Source organism: Chaetura pelagica, unplaced genomic scaffold (genome assembly GCF_000747805.2).
Source record: "Chaetura pelagica isolate M959 unplaced genomic scaffold, ChaPel_1.0 scaffold404, whole genome shotgun sequence".
Lineage (NCBI taxonomy): Eukaryota > Metazoa > Chordata > Aves > Apodiformes > Apodidae > Chaetura > Chaetura pelagica.
The window spans coordinates 308966-326961 of NW_009952975.1; the positions used below are offsets into that span (position 1 = coordinate 308966).

The 17996-nt window shown below is 45.3% G+C and overlaps 1 protein-coding gene across 1 annotated transcript in view; it reads right to left on the reverse strand.

Moving 5' to 3' along the window:
- The window catches only part of CSMD2 (CUB and Sushi multiple domains 2), a 260285-nt gene that overhangs the window by 213726 nt on the left and 28563 nt on the right, over positions 1-17996 (reverse strand). The window contains 1 exon segment of the mRNA XM_009996341.1: positions 10219-10331. Coding sequence (XP_009994643.1) covers positions 10219-10331 — 113 coding nt within the window.

The window sequence follows — 17996 nt, forward strand, 5'->3', positions numbered from 1 at the left end:
TCAAACACCAGTACGAGACACTTAATATTCCCTCCACTTCATTTAGTGCTGCAGCAACACGGGTCAATATCCCGCCCCAGCCTCCCGCATGTGGGGAGGTTCTAGCTGAGTCAGCAAACACTAATAAGCTTTGCTGCTTTCAAGTCTTAAAATCAATTAGTAGTATATTAAGGCAGACTTGCTGGGAGCTCATTTAAGTAATAAAAATCTTTTGTATAGCTAAAAATGAAACAGAATAGGAAGGTTGACTCTTCCTTCCCCAGGGAGTTGTTTTAATCTGAGCTGCTAATGGAGAGCAAAGGATCCACAACACACCCTGACAGGGGGAGCAGAGCACAGGGACCCCAGCCCAGCCAGGCTTCAGTGCAGGTTTTTCTCCTACACTCATTTCAACACCATCCACACGCACAGAAAGCAAGAGGAAGCAGCACCTGCAGCCCCCAGCCTCCCAGCACTGGTGCTGCACTGACTCCAGGCTGCCCCAGCAGGAACATCCTACCAAGCTGCACCAGCTCTCCAGGACAAACACCACAAGCTTCTGGGAACCAGCACTGCCACGAGAAGCTGCTGGTCCATTGAGACCCCAGCCTGCAGCCTTCCTGGGCCTCCCACAGACCTGCTGACACCCCCACCCAAACCTGCACATGCCAGGTCAGCTTCCCCACCTGGAGGGGTGAAGCACAGACCCCTGAGCCCAGTGGAGCTTTTCAGGTTTTTCCTGTCCCTCAGAGGCAGTGCCTGCAGCTCAGCAGCACCACAGCTCCCTGCTTGAAGCCACTGCTGCTGAGGGCACCAGCCCCACAAGCACCTGACCTCGAGCACTGGAGTGGAACTGGGGACATTCCCAGCCAAACTGCACCTCAGCTGCCAGCAGAGCTCAGGGCAGCTTCTCACACTCCCTCCCCAAGGAAAAGCAGTGTCTGTTCATAAACATATCCCCAGCCACAGGGGCTGCACAGGGGCCAGCACAGATATTCACATTTCTTTCATCTTCTAATAGAAATTGTTGGTGTATGAGTGTGTGACTCCCTGATGTGGCACCGAGCTCATCAGTGCTGCAGAGGGCAAGCACCTGCCTTATTGGCTTCATTTTCCTGCAGCACATTTATTGGACATCATCTGCAAGCCTCAGACTGAGCAGCACTTACACCCCTTCCTGCCAAGGCTGTGAAAAATACCAGGGTCACTCCTGTCCTGCCAGTTTGCCATTCATTTCCCTTTCAAGGCTGAAATGCCACTGATGACTGGGCTGTGCTGCTGGCCATGAGAACTGTTTCCTCTGTGGTACAAAAAGGAGTAAACAGATACAGGTAACTGGAAATAAACAGCAAAGTAGGGCTTACAAGCCAACTTTAGATTTCTCAGGTGGCTTTATTGGCCTTTAAAAGGCGTTTATAAAACTGCTCTTGTCTAAACTATTGTCAGATTTTCAAGTAGGTTGTCTGGGCTTTTTTAACACAGCAGCTGAGACACCCAAGGTGTGTGTTCACTGTCAAGCCAACACCAGTTCCTCCAGTGCTTGCACAGACCAGTAGCAAAGGGGAGAAAGAAGCCCTGGCAGGAGCTCAGTCTCCTGTGGAACATAAAGCCCAGCTGACTTCAACCAACCAGATACTTTACTATTTCTCTCATTAAATTTGCATCCACCACTCCAAGCACGTGACTGAACAGAACAGTTGACTGTGCAAAATCCCTTGTTTCCCGTGTGCATCTGGTACATTAAATGAAAGAGGAGCTGCACGTTGCAAACAGCTGATGACAAACAGGGACACGGAGCCGAGATACTGAGGAAGAATTCCAAAGAGCAGCCATAAAAACATGTGAAACCATATGACAGGCAAACCTATTGCCAACCCAGCCTTTTACATTAGGTGGAAAACTCTAAATTGGAGACAGAATCAATCTAATGCTGGGCTTGAAATCTAATTATGAAACGACTTCTCTTCCAGACGTTACACTGTGTAAAACAATCCTGCCACTCAATATTATTGACAACACTGCTGCTTGGGTGTCGTGGCTTAGCACGTAGCCCCAGTGCTGATGCCTTGCAAACAAGAAGCAAATGCAAGGCAGCCTGGTGCCTGAGGAGCTGCGTGGCTGGGGCAGGGAGGTGTGTGTGCAGCGTCCCCGCTCCTCGCCCCGCCGCGCTCCTGCACAGCGAAGTCCTGCCAGATGTTGCAGCCCAGAGGAGCAGGGAGCAGAGCTGCTGCAGGGCTGTGACATCCCGCAGCCATTTGTCACCAGGCAGTGTCACTGCCTGCCTCTCCAGCAGGACTCCAGCTCGTTCTGCCTCCATCCAGGTTTGGTGCTTCTCGACACGCAGCAGTGACCGCGGAAGGGATCACACTGGGGTTTTGTGCTCATCCTTTCTTTCAGGCATGATGTTCATTATGATTAATCCCTGTACTAAAATGGATTGGGACATTTCAGACATTCAGGAACATCAACATTCAGATATGATCTGTGGAATTCTTGCTTTTTTTTCTTAGAACAATCACTTCTTTTACAGCCATTTGGAAACAGACATGACTCAAAACAAGTCAACTCATCTGCAACCTGCCAAGATAAAAGCATTAACAATAAGAAATACTGACAATAAATATTATTAAGAAGTGCATGAGACCAGCACAGCCAATTTAGACTCTCAGTTGCTGATCCCTTCAGCTGCTTTGAATGCTCTAAACGAGTTACTGCAGCAAAATAAACTAATAAAACAACATTTTGTACAGAGGATTAGATGAGAACTCCTTGGTCATCTGCCACTGTCCTCTGCAATTCCGTTCCTCCTCTACACGATGGGCCTACACACCAACACCAACACGGGCAATTTCTCTTTACAGCACTATGGGCCTACACACCAACACGGGCAATTTCTCTTTACAGCACTCCATATAATTTGCAACCATCAGGATTTATACTCTTCAGGGAGGTTCTTAGGTTTTGAAGTTCCACAACACAACAGATGGGAAGTTTTCTAAAATGTCAATTAATTACAACTTTGAACAAATTAACTATAAACAGAATAATACGTAATGAGCAAAGAAATCTGCACATTAATAGTTTTATCATCAATTCAACACAACTAATTCCACCAGCACATTTTCAGACTGCTGAACAACATCCCAGAAGAGGCTGGAGTTCAGGCTGTAGCTCCTGATCAAGTGTAGCTGGTTTCCCTGTTTGCAAACCAACCAGAGACAGCTCAAAGATGCTGAAAGGAACAATCCAACTACGCAACTTTGCCACAATCATCTGTGAATTAATTTAAACCAGTAATGAACATCTCAAAGTTAGTGTTAAAGCCTCTCAGGGGTGAAGGGGCATTTTGAACCCACGATTTGAGAATGTTGGCACATTCAGAGAGCCACCCTTTTATGGCTCCTGTGCTGTTCCTCTCCAGAGCTGTATCACTACCAACTGTGAAGGCTACAGCATTTTTTTAAATTACAACTTTAATTCTTGAGCACAGCTCTTCAGTACTGCAAAGCAGAGGGGATTCAGCATGGAGCTGTGGCCATGTCTATGTTTAGGAATCATTTCACCACTGCAGCAGAATGGCAAACAGCACAGTCTAAGACTGCTCCACTCCAGCAAAAGCAGAACACACTTCACCTGAAACTCAGAAGGAATTTTGAAACCATCTTGTCTAAATGGGAAGATAACACCAGCATGTTAAGCTCACTGTGTAATTAGCACCTTATTAACACACATAGATTGGCTACCCACCCTGTGATGTTCCCAAGCACCCAGCACTCCCTGTGGCCTGAAGCTAAAGCAGCACCTGCAGCATCAATCCTGCACTGGCTGTAACCACATGAACCCTCTTTACCCTGTTGAAAGGAACCAGGCAGTGTCATGAGCTTCCCTGCTAACTTGGTACTATCTGCTGGCTCAGCAATCCTCCCTCCCATCAGCATCCCAGGGCTCCCAGGCAGGTCTCCCTTCCAAGCTCTGACTCCAGCATGACCCTAACTCAGCTTCTGAGATACCAAGGAGGGGAGGAGGAAGAGCTCAGCCCGAGGCAGGCAAAGCTAAAGCTCTCCCAGGTCACAACTGCTACTAAAATTAGGAGGCATAGTAAACAAGAACAAAAAGCCACTAAGGCAAGGTACATTAAGCACAGCAGAAAAGGATGAAATGGCAAAAATTGCAGGAGTAGTTGCCTGAATGGGAGGTAAAGAACTGTGTCCGTGGGAAAAAAACCAGTCCTAAAAGGTATTGCACAATCCTTGAAAGCTTTATGCCACACACTCAGCATGCCCAGTGCTAAGTAGACCAAAGTAAAAGTAGCTGTACAAGTCAATACACTGTGGCAGGCAGAGCCATGCAGAGCCATGCAGCCAGCTGCAAAGCTCCTAGGGTCTGAACACATTAAACCATCTCCTGCATGGAGTCAAACATCAGACAAATAAAGCAACATCAAACTCCCAAGAAAAAAAGGAGCAGCAGAACAAGACCCAGAGCTTTCCTCTTTCCCACCACCACCAGAACAAGGGTTAATCTGGACTTTGCTGGGATTCAAGATTCACGTTCATTTGTCTTGGTCTGAAAAAGGAGAAAAGCATCAAGCCAGTAAATTTACCAAGAGCTCTCTATGCTCCAAATGATGATTTAGGTACTGAGAGACTTGGGGCCCAGCTGGATGTTTCAATTAACCCAATATGGTGCTCACTCAGAAGGCAAATTAGTAGAAAAAGTACATTTGGTTATGGCTTTACACATTTTAGCCTATTCAGAACTAGTCTGGCAGTTCTGGAATTTATTTGCACAGATGGAGAATATGCTTTGAGCAGCCACTGGACAAACATGAGTCCATGTAACCACCAAGCAGCCCACAGGGACAGTGTGGCTGCTCCAGTTGCTCTACACTCATTCACATCAGTGTATCTTGAAGCCTTAGGGACCCTCTGTGGGAAATGATGGTTCTTCTTCCCCACAGAAGTCCCCACAACAGCTTCATCCTCCCCCAGAACCAACCACAAGCAGACAGGACTGAACAAGTATTATTAAAGAACTTCCTTGCAGCCCAGAAATCTCAAATGCTCTTTCCAAAGAGAGAGAAATCAAACGGATCAATTTGTCTTCCATTAATGGGGCAACTGTTACTTTCAAGTCAAATGACAGAGGGAAAACCAGAGAAGTAAGTGGTTCACAACTTGTGCACAGTGGCAATGCATCCACAGAGCAGCACAGAGTGGGGAAACCTCAGATCCAGCAAGAGGAATGGTCAGAGAAGGGCAGGAACCCTTTTTAAATTGTATTTTCTAAATATGACTACACAACTCCACAAACAGCCCTCTAAAGAATGAGATATTTGTGTTTAAGAAGAGGGCATTTATTATGAAGGAAAGCAGCACCATTTACTTGGGGCTGCTTCCCTCTGTATTTACAAGCTTCTAATTTCTTAAAATAAGCAGTGTTCTTCTAGGCATAATTGTTTCTTTTCAATCAGGCACTTAGTGTTTGCAGCTATCAAATTTGTTGCAGCTGTAATCAAACATGATGTCTTAGGAAGGAAAATCTTCACCTACTGTTAAATCTTGCTGCATTGCACAGCACTGCTCTGCAGCAGCACAGCCCAGAGTCCTGAATGCCCTGGGACTCTTTCCAGGGGCTCCTCACTGAACTTGGCTTTGGAAAAGACAATAAGGTCAACACTCTAAAAATTACAGAGATGAGGATTCCTAAAAATGTATCCAACATGATTGCATCCCTTTTGTTCACATAGCACTTCCATTGTTGGAACTCAAACACCATGAATGAAAACAGTCCCAAGTGGGAGACACTGAGGCTCAGTGCAGAACTGGGGCTTGAGGACATCAACACAGCAGGGACAAAAGTTAAAGAATCCATCTCCTTCCTGTTCCTACTGAGAATCCACTGGACAACCCTGTCCCAGCCACAGCAGGATGAGGCTCAGGAGACACCCCTGTGCCTTCTACAGACTGAAATCATCTGGTCAGCAGACTAAGGAAAGAGCAGTTATTTTCCTTGGGGACAGAAAAGCCATTTCCAGTCTGCAGTGTTCCAGGAACTCAACCACTCACTGGTCCTTTCTGGGCTTCATCTTCTCCTCTCAGCATTATCTGTCCTCTTTTCTCCCTGTCTGTTGTTCTCCTGCCCACACCCAGAGCACAGCACCCAGGCTGGGGGGTGGGTGCAGGTGACACACTGCACCACCCTGCTCCTCTGGCCCATCCTGTCCCAGCCACCCACCAGCACCCCCCAGTCCCAGCAGAAGCTGCAACACCCAACGTCAGAGCAGGAAGTTTCATGCAAGATTCTCAGGCCCTGGTTCCTGGCTTCATGTTTTACAGACACTGGAGTGGCTCAGGAAGAAGGACCAGGGAAGCCTTGAGAGCCTCAGTGCTTTATGGCATCACTCTCCAGTCCCCTGAGACACAGAGCAGGTTCCAGGATCTTTCCTTAGATCCCTTTCTATTTGTCATTCCCTGGAGATAACCAGGCAGCCAAGAGGCAATGGTTTACAAATAGTAATGTAATTTTATATCTACATTAGTAAACTTAAAAAAAAAAAATCTACTATTCCTCAGGAACTGCTATTAGCATTATTGAGGAAATGATGTAGAATTTATAGCAATTTCCCTCTTACTGTAAAAGGCTTGCCCAATTTATTTGAAATGTCAGCTTGCTATGTATTCATCAGGTGTGCAGCACCAGTGACTGTAATTAATTCCACATTGTAGTCAAGGCATGTGCCTAATATTAGCTTCACACATCTTTCAGGGGAAGCAATAAATGGAACCATTGGTCATTCTTGGTCTTTAAATCTTCAGGAATATTTTTCACAAGATGAGGCTGTCAAGATTCACATCCTAGTGAAACTCCAGCTTAGGTTCCTTACAGCTGTCTCTGCTTTGGAAGTCTCTGCAGTTGGCATGAAAGACAAGACTCTACAACAGCTGGGGAGGGTTTTTCAGAAGAATCATTTAGTCAAAAAAGGAAAAAAGAAAAAAAAAAGAATCCCACAGTCTGAGGGTGAACAAGGCTAATGGTGAAATCATGTTGAATTCAGGGGACAGTTCAACAGGAAAAAGAAAAACAAATTTAAGGAAGCTGAAAGCATGAAAGCACTTAATTTAAATATTTTCTAAATAGTATGTTCTGCAATGGAGCTTCTGAAGAACTGCTTCTATTTAGTAAAAGAATCTCTTAAGAAGAAGATTGCACACAGATCAAGTTATTATATTTAAATGGAAATGAAATTTGCTGTTCTTCCAACCCAACAAGCAAAAGCTGACAATTTCTCATTCCCACTCATCCTGCAGTGGCTGCCCCTGTTTCTTTTTCCAGATCATCCACTTAACAGCAGGTCCTTGGGCCAGCCCAGTCACGTCTCTCTCCAGCTGTGCTGCTGCTGTGGGTTTCCCACACGTGCTGCACCACACGCCAGCCCCTGATGGGTGTTCAGGAGCACAAACTGTCTCTGCCAAGGAGCCATTCCCACCCTGCAGCTCAGAACCTGGGAGCCCAGACTGCACAACCAACATGAGATGGTGCAGAATCACCTGCACCACCACTGGGAAGAGAAGCCAGTGGTGCCTTCAACCCTGAGATGCTGCACCTTCAGCAGGGGCATCCTCAGTCACAACCTTTTCCACTCCTGAAGAGATGGCTGGGCAAGGAGAAAACCAGCCTGTTTGCTCTCTGCCTTCCACAGCAGAACAACTATGCAATCCCTACTAATCACTGAGCTAGAGAAAAATCACAACAAACAGTAAAAGATCAGAGAACATGAAGAACCAGACAATGGAAGCAGAGAGAATCAAGCTGGCAACACACACCAGACTAAATGAAAGATGAGGAAGTCAGACAACGAGGACAAGGGGATTAGGGAAGCTCTAGCAGCAAGGCACAGGCACAGAACAAAGTCAGGGAAGTCCAGAAGGAAACATCACAGCCCTGTGGCACCAGAGCTGGGTCGTCCCCCAGTTCCACTGCCACCTCTAGAACCTCCCTCACCTGAGGCTTGAAAAACCTCTGCAGACCTCTGGAAACTCCCTCTGCCTCTCTGTTCTTCAAGCATTTCTAAATAGTCCCATAGTGGAAACATCTTTAAATAGATCCTGCCACCACTGCCCACAAGCTCCCCCTTTTTGAGCCAGTGAAACACAGAGCTAAGCTGCACGTCCTGAACAATGAGCCATGAAGAGACATCTGTCCAGGTATGAGCAGGGGATGTCACTGCTGTTTTCAAGAAATTGCTTGTAAGAGATCTTATCATGCAGGCATCATGCTTACTAGACAAACTAGGAAGATGTCAAGTTAGATAAAGCCAACCTCAATGTGTGTATTTCCCAGAGGGTCAGGGTAGAGCAGACAGCAGTGCAAAGCACAATGGTTTTGTGCCTCCAAAATACCTCCCTCCCTGCCTGCTTTTATAGAAAGTTCCCAAGATCTTTTGTTCCAGTTTTAAATTATTGTTTCTTTTGCTGGATTTCCCAATGATTGCTTAAAGGGAGGAGAATAATGAACATGCTTTGGTAGCAGATCCTAAAGGAGCCATTTACTGCAAGGCCTCTGATGCATTGTTCTGTCTTTAAACACGAATTATGAAATCACAAGCCATTCACTGAGTTGGGGATGATCAATGAACTGAATCAGCATCACAGCAGCACGTCCCTTTGATCAAAACCAAACTTACCTCCTCCTTTAGTCTTAGTTACCAACAATCCTCTCCCTCTCAAAATATAACTTCCATTTACACCAGTGCTCTCTGTGTCACTCACATTCAGCTTTATTTCCTTCCCCCCTTCCCCCCAGAGACTCACTCAGGTTACCTGCTTTAAAGCTTCCTAATCACCAGACAAACAAACTTCAAATGGATGTGACTAAAGGGCAGCCCTGGCACCAGCCTTTGTACAAGATTACCTGCTGCAGCAAGGTAATGAAAAGAATCTCACCAAGTGTACAAGTAACTGTGTGTAAATGCTAAAAAATGAACTCTAAATGTCAGAAAAGTACAAAACCAGCTACGTGTCCTTTACCACCCAATTTGGGGGTGATGCACTGTCATGTCTGCTGGACTCAGTCACTCACACACTTTCTAGCAGAGATTTTGCAAAGAGGCTTCAGGCTCTGCCCTTCCTCAGCACCTGCTGTGCTGGACATTCCCCCAGCAGCCCCAGTGAGCACTGACCCTGGGAGCCACTGGAGCAGGGGCTCCCTGTGGGATTACCTGGAACACCATTGCCTGGTCACCCTGAACACCTGATAACGAGCTGATCACTCAGACTAGTAAAAGTCTCTCGGTACCAGTGCTGCCTCAGGGCAGAGCAAAGGTTTAAATCAGAAATTAAGAGGGTATTTCAGCAGAATTCCCCTGAACCTGAACAACCGTCAAGCGCAGAAAATGTTGGGAGACTCAAACATCATCTAATGAAGGCATCTGCTTGGTTTAATGCATTGGGTAATTGTGCAGGAGGATTCATTTCCAAAATGAGCATTAAGGCTGAGAACTTAAGGACTCTGAAGAAAAACACGCTTGGGGATAGGAACAACATTCTGGGTTCAATAATCAACATCAATCTAATTCAAACTTTAAAATGGTTCGTGTGCCACGTGCCCAGCAGCACCAGCTCAGTGCAATCATCACCTGCCCTCCTGTATAAACTGTTCTTTCATGTATCTGATGATTTCCAGCATTAGGGAGCCAAGATTTTCTGAAGCTACCAAGCCTTCCCATACAATCCTTTATCTCCACAACCACCAAACACTGGACATTATTTCTGACAAGAGATACAGAAGGTCAATTGAAATACTCAGGGAGGAAGGTGAAGGGAAGAGAAAAACAAGGGAAGGTAAAGGAAAAATGCAGTAATCTGAGCATCCTGTGCACTGCTCTGCACTCCCCACTGCCAGCTGTAGGAGTGGCTCTGTTTGCTATACCCTTGCAGGTTCCACTGTCAAATCCCACACTGCCCTTCCTTCTCAGTCATTCTAGCTTTGCTGTCATCATTTTCAAAGATGTTTTAAGTACAGATGCTGAGGGGGAAAAAAATCCACCACACTTGGAAGGAATTGGTGATCTGAATTCTGAAAAAATTGATCAAATTACACAAGAATCAGGTACTCCCACCTGGATTAAGTGTCTGCACGTGTATGTCTCTTGGTATAAAGGCTGTGCATTAGTTTCACATCCTACCATAAGCCAAATGTGGACACAATTCAAGACAATGACCAACTGGGCAGACTTACCTTCATAGTTTGCCTGGAAGCCTTGGGCACTGACTGCATAGTCACTCACCAGCCACAGGGACAGCACGACCCCTGTGCTCACAATAGGAGCAGGCAGCTGGAAACCCGTTAACCTGGAAGAAACCAAGAGGAAGGTTACACTGCTGCTTTGTACCTGCTAGCACAGGGCAGAGTGGGGCAGCTGCCCCAGGCCCACTGAGCACCAGCTGAAGGGGAGAGAGAGCTGCTGAAACCAGGCTGGTACAGCCTCAGTTCAACAACTGCAACAAACTATGGGCAAACCCACTCTGGGCTTTTAACACCTTCTGGTTTACCACAACAACTACTCATATATTTCTTCATGGACTAAATTTTAAACCACTTGATCTGCTTCACACCTTGTTCCCTGAGAGCCCTGACCCCAGCTCTGTGTCTGGCAGCAGCCACTGAGCCCTGCAGAACAACTCCCCCCATCCGTGAAAAGGGAGCAATATTTCAGGTTGCTGAGTGAACCCAAGACTTTATTCAAGATGTGTTCATCTTGAGAACCTTGGAGGAAAGGCATCAGGCAGGCAGCATGATACAAACTGCATTCAATAGAACACAAGCCAAAGCAGGGCAGGAGAGCAGACAGAAAACCTGATGTCACAAATTAATTAAAAGCCCATCAGGGTGGCTGTCCTTGGAGTATTTGTTCTGTAGCTTCACAGTGGATGAGGTCTGAAGTTTCCAAGAATCCTCCCCAACCCCCACTCAACTGTCCCTGCAAGAACAATCCCAAGGATAGTACTTTCCATCCTACATCCCAGTACCTAATAAGCACCACAGTGAGGATTGTGATGGTTACACCTCGTTGCTGGCTGAGAAAATCAAAGCCCACAGACACAAAATCGTTTGCACGAGATGATCTAGCAGATGGATTGCAGTAACTGCCTAGCATACAGACACATGCCCAGAGCAGAAAGAACTATATAAAAATGGAACCAGTCTAGGGAGCAGAGCAGACAGCCCTGCAGAACCCGTGGGGTGCTGCCCTCCCACCCACTTGCCTTGAGGACTTAGAGCTAAATGACAACTTAATTTAATTACAAAAGTCTCTCTGGTGTCGATTTTAAGCTGGCATTATTAGATCCCAAATACTAAATCCCTGATCCAGCACTGACACAGCCCAAGAACAGCTAATGCACACATCTTACAATTAGTTTTAAAACTTACAAGCCCTCTCCTTATAACTTAAGGTGATTCAAGTAATAGCTTTAAATAAGGAACATTTGTTTTAAAGCAATCACAGATTAATTCTTGCCTGCCATTAGCAAAGATAGAAGTTCAGATGCAATCCCCTTGCCTGACAACTGTCCCAACAGCAGACTGGTACAGACCTGCAGAAGCAGCAGTGCCTGGGGGAACTCACTGGCACAGGGCAGCATCCAGGCACAGGGACACAAGTAGCACAAGATAAACAGGCTTTGGTAAGAAAGTATAAAGCTTCTTACACACACACTCAAAGGTTTATTCCACATCTTTTATACAGCAACTAGTCTTTCTTTTGGAGAGGACAAATGACCACTCATGATACAAAGCAGTTCGACCCCTTAAGAAATACATTTAAGTACATATTGGATTCAAAGTATTTCCTCTCCTCATGTATCACGTGGAATGAAAAAAGTACCCAGAGAAGAAAACCAGCTCCTTAATTTTGAGGGCCACCATCCCCTCTCTGGCCACGGGGTCAGGTACTAGCACACCACAATTTCCAGCCCAAGCAGCTTCTCCTTTAAGCAGGCACCAGTTTCATGGCAACTTCCAGGGACATCAAATGAGCTTCCTGACTCTTTTCACTCTGGCCCTGATTTAGCAAACCTAAGTATTATTTCAAACAGATTGTACTCTCACTAATGAGAGCTGACATGCTCTGCCTGAGAACCTTATTAAAGAAAAATTTCCAGTTACTGGCAAAGTTCAGGCAGTTGCCAGTCAATGATAGCAGTCAAGTCTTAATGTCAGCAAAGAAGTATTTACCCAATCTCAGCATAAATTCCATTGTCTGTATAAGTTGGAAGTACAAGTAATTGCTCCTGTTTATTAAAAAAAAAAAACACTAATGAGAGCTGACATGCTCTGCCTGAGAACCTTATTAAAGAAAAATTTCCAGTTACTGGCAAAGTTCAGGCAGTTGCCAGTCAATGATAGCAGTCAAGTCTTAATGTCAGCAAAGAAGTATTTACCCAATCTCAGCATAAATTCCATTGTCTGTATAAGTTGGAAGTACAAGTAATTGCTCCCCTTTTTTTAAAAAAAAAAAAGGTTCCAGAATTTTGAAGGATTCAGGATAGTTTTTTTTACTGTGCTCAGAACTGAGGAAGTGCCATAGCTTTTATTGACTTTGCAGCTCAATTAAAATGGCCTATTGAAACCTCCATGCATGCAAAATCCAGGAAATGCACAGACCAGTTTTAATAAAAACATCCAGTGGACAACAGAACCTGTCATTTTATTTCCTATCTAATCACCACACAAAGCTTTCTCATTATCTAGCCATTAGTTAACAGCAGGCTTTACTTTTAATATCCAGAGTAGGTCTGTTGTCTCTGAATTAAGCTTTTTGCATCATGAATTCTGTTCACATGCATTCATGCACTGGGAGAACCCCACTCTGCAGATGTTGTTCTTCATTCAGGGCAATATTTTTGCCTTTAAGCAAGTGCACATGTCCCAGAGGAGTCAATAGGAATTAAGTGCTATATGAAACAGCCCTGCCTTGAGCATGTATTTGTATTTTCTAGTCACAGGGCCTTTAAAGCAAGGGCTGGCTTGTGCATAGGGGCATGAAATTGTAACTGAGGGTTCCTTTTCAGTCTTTCTACAGATTCTGTGGTGGCTGAAAAGACAATTTTCATGAGAACCTCTGGGCTTCCTGAAAAACCCAAAACATCCCTCCAGGCCCTCAACTTCAGGTATTCATTTGTCTCTATCTGGTGTCCCCAGAACAAGCAGAAGAAAATGGGCTGCCTGACAGCAAAAAAAGGTGACCAAACATTGTCTTCCCCTTCAGATCCAACAGCCTTTCTGCCCACAGAAGATCAAAAGTGTCCCTATTAGTGCTAAAACTGAGCTTATTCCAAAGGAAGGCAGAAATGCAGCTTCAATAAGAAGAACAGCTATAGTGCAACTCCTACCCTCTGTGCCACCGATTTTCCTGTCTCCTCCTGCAGTGAAAAGCTGCACTAGAAATGAGATTAAACTCCTTCCATTCCTTACTGGAAGCTGCTGCAGTTAAAATAAAAGTTATTCCTCCTCTTGAGCCTTCAATCAATGCACACAGTTGAAATTTTTTCCTCCTTCTGATGTCCTGGTCTTCTCCAAGCAAGAGCACAGGCAAGATCCTCTTGAAGCAGCAATGATTTAACCAGGCTTATGCTCCTGTAAAACCTCAGCATTCCTGTTCCAGAGACCCAGAAACAGCCAAGCTTGGCAGGACAGCTTGGCTGGTAAAACTGTCCTCATGCCTTCCTCCCTAAACCTGCTGCCCAGGCAAATTTAAAGCATGGGGATGAACACGATGGCAGACAGAATATGAAATCATTCCCCAATGGCCTCATATGTGAAACAGCAGTTCTGACATCACTGTTATTTAGTATAGTAATAAAAAAATATAAATGCTAATGAGAAAGAAAAGCAGTAAACTCTGTTCCTTGTTTTTATTAAGGGCCATAACAAGAAGGTGAGGGTGGTAATAACAGCACGAATAATCATCTTCCATTTCTTCTGTACCTCTGGCCAAATGGATTATTGAGTGATTATCCCCTTAAATTGCTTGGAGCCAACACTGAATGTGTGAGCTTTTCAATGTGTTTTTCATTGGCTTAATTCTGCTCCTACTGTGAGGAACCAAACTAAACCAATGCCAGAAATGCCACTTCATAAGCTTGCCCTTGCTTCACAGTACAGCTAAAATCAATACACCAAAACAAATCAACACAGAAATCCTCTACTCAATTTGCATCCTTCTTCATTCTTTGCCTCAGGTTTGCCTCTAACACTGCAAATATTTCTGGTTCATGGCTCCCCATCTGAGGCAGAACAGCAAAGCCTGCTCCCCAGAACAGCTCTGCTAGAACTGAGGTCACTAAAACCCCTCAGCACATCAGCAGCTGCTGAGGCTCAAGGGTGGCCCATCCCCTGGCATCTCTGTGATGCTCTCCCCTCCTCCTGGAGCCCAGTTCTCTCACATCTGGGTCATATCACCACCTTCCCTAAGGCTAGAACATCCTTCCCAATGGCAACATGTCCCATCCACCCACCAAAGGAGTCAAGCACCAGGGACCCACTGACTGCTCTGCTCGGCAGGTTCAACTCACCAGCAAACATTTCTTTTGCCCTAGAACAACAGCACCAGCCCACACCTCAGGCCCTTGGCAAATGCCTCTCCCTCCATCTGTTGCACATTTTCCTGTTCCACTGGATCAAGTACAAGTGTGTCACGTTCTGTGACGCAGGCTCCTGTTCTGGAGTGGAGGTGCCATAATTAAAACAGAGCACATTATTTTTCTGGTAGGATGCCCACCATCAGCTCAGGCTGCAATCAAAATAGTTATTGCAGCTGGCAATCCAACAGCCTTTAGAGCAGAAATGCTAAAGAAGTGTCTCAGAACATCTAATGAAAATGCATTGGATTGCATCGTTTAACCCAGCATTAAATTACACTACACCAGACTTCACTGATTTTTTTTCCCCCTTGCATGTAATTTAAAGGCACCTATTAAAGAAAATTCCCCATCAAATGAACCACTCTCTTCACAAGATGCAGTTTAAATGACACAGTTCCTTAAGTGCTAGTCTGACACCCCTGCACTATCCTGGGACAATATTCAAGCTAAGCCAGGTGGGAGGGGCTGTGCTGAGAAAAGAGCTCAGGGAGCTTCCCCCTGGAAACCAGTCCAGGCTGAGCCTGGGAGACCTTCACCCTGTGCCCCTGGTTAACAAGGAGGCAGTCAGCCTGAAGTCATCTGCAAGGTATTAATGAAGTAGTCAACTAATCCACGATCAACTGGGGCCAACAGAAAGAGCCCAATAATTTCCAGTTGACTTTGAATCAAAGTTTATCTCCCTGTTGAGCTGGTTGGTGGGCACACAGCACTGAGGAAACTCACTGGCTTCAGGGAGAGCCCAAATATACATCCAGTCTCTCCTCTGAAAAATAGGTATGAGTGCTATGAAACATTTGCAGCTTTCTCAATCTTGCTGTAAAGGCTGTGTAAGCACTGGGCTCCAGCTGCTGCAGGGAGACACCTGCAGAAATACTGGGGTCTGTTTAAAAATTGAAGTCTATGAGGAAACTGGGAACAGCCACAGGCAAAGTTATGGTCATTCACAGATGTCCCCCTCAAGGCTGCTTCATGGGTAGATGGCAAGGCTTAAAGAATAAATGCAGGAGATCAGGGAATTTACCCACAACCATCTATCCGGATGGCAAGGCTTAAAGAATAAATGCAGATCAGGGAATTTACCCACAACCATCTATCCCATCTCAGATCTCATTACAGGCAGCAAGTTTTGTTTCCCACAGCTGCTGGTGGGCATAGGGCAAAATAGTCTATAGGGGGCCAACATCTTGTAATTCCTATTAATACCTTAGTTTTAGAAATCGTGTTTCATCCTGAAGGAGTGCAAGGTCTCCTCCAAGTCACAAGCTGAATCCCAGGAGAATCACCCTGAACTTCAGTGGGACCTTACAGAGCTGGCACAAAAGCAGAGCGAGATACCCTGGGCACAAGGGCTTCAGGATGGGCACTGAAGCTGAAGCTGACAGGTCTTTGTTTCTCACCTATCACTGTCTGTGAAACTCAGCACTACCTCTGCCTCCAGGAGGGCTTTCCATGCCAGCACCCTGCTGCCCAGGCAGGGACCTGCTCCAGTGTCCTCACGTCTCCTCCAGCCTCCTCTTCCTCCCACTCACCCCGTACTTCCCTGCCCGGCTCATCCCCTGCAGCTGCACCTCAGGTGCTGCCACCTCAGCCTCTCCCACAGGTCAGATCCCCTCTGTTTGCAGCCAGAAGAACCATGCAGATCGTTTCCCCTATTTGCAGTAAGTGTGGATGAAAGACAAACCCCTGAGGAGCAGCAGGCTCTGCTGGCATTTCCTCAGGCCTGCCGGGTTCAGAGTTTTCTCCCTTCTTCTCTCTACTCCTTTATTAAACAAACAAGCAATTACAATGAGATCTTGGCTTGGTTTTTTTAAAAACCATACTGACAGAATAACTGGTAGCATGAACATCCTCTGACCACAAATGAAACAAGCAGAGCATAATCTGAGAACACTTCAGCTCCTGCAGGCTGCAGACACTTACAAGTCAGCTCTGTCTGCAAGGCAGGACTCACTGGTGTTACTCAGACAGTTGCCCTTTAATTTTGATCCCTGGAAGGCTGCAACCAAAAAAATTCTCAGCGAGCTCAGAAGGATACTGTAATGATATAAGAACAGTATCAGTTCAGTTTCATTTACTCAACTTGCTGGAATGATTTATGCTCAAAATCACACTCACACCACAGGAGTCCTTTCCTTACCTCTGACACTGACCAAGGCTTCATTAACTAACAGGCTCCAGGAACAGACACAGGGCTCACATGCCAGCCTGGATGGATTTCTTCACTCCTTTAAAATGAGGTTTGAGTCAATTCCCAATAGAAAAGTGTTATTTATGGAGCCTGAAGCCAGCACGGGCATCTCAAATATATGAGGCCTTCATGGCTCAACTTGGGAACAGGTGCTAAGCAGCAAATTTCATTAAATTTACATTCCATACAATGCAATAGAATAAGAAGAGCACAGACCTGGATTTCTTTTTATTACTTTTATCACGTCCCATGCTCATTTTTCCTGTACTCTCTCAGGTAGCAGCAAGATGCAAACAGATCTGACAAACTTTGCCTTCCATATTCTCTGTCTTGTTATTTCAAACAAAAAAAAAACCCAACAAAACAGCCCTCACAGATTTATAGAACAGTTCACCAAATTTTAGTAACCTCTTGGCAAACCTCAGCTGATATTCTGGGTAAACAAAGAGAAGTTTGGATACAGACCAAGTCAGGCTCAGCAGTGTCAATTCAAAGCTTGGCAGTTTGAGGTTATTTCTGGCTTTCTTAAGAAAAAAAATCATCAGGGGTGTAAAATCTTGTAAATGGGAAAAACAAGTTCTTGGAAGCCCCTGCAAACCACACGAGGCTCCTGCTGAACAGGAAAACATTCCCAGGCCAGAGGTGCTGCCAACAGCCCAGTATTCACACCAGCCCTGGAGCAACATCAACTCTTCTGCTGCTCAAACACCAGTGTCCCATGGCCTAAAAACTGCACATTTAATGAACAAACATTAAAGGCAGAGAAAGCAAAAAACTTCTCAGCCCAGCAGCATTCTGAACAGAAATCCCCCTTCCCACCACAATACAGGTTTGCCTGCTCTTATTCCTTAAGATGTTAATTTATATTTATTTATAACAACACATCAGAAAACAGAATTTATTTGCAACAGATGAGAAGGAAACAGCAGAAATTCACTTGCTATGAAGAGTTAAAAAGAAGCACCCAAATGGAACAAATAAACACTGCAAGTACAGTCAAAAAAGTAGGTTAATAAGAAATTTGATTTTTATAAGATGCACTGTATGATGAAAACCCTGAAACATCCCCTTTTTCCAGCTGATGAAGATTTATCCAAAAAGACTAATATTGATTCACTTCATACTCTTTATTCCCTTGCCCCCTGGGTGGGTGGTGACTGCTGAGCAGAACCAGGATAAAACCC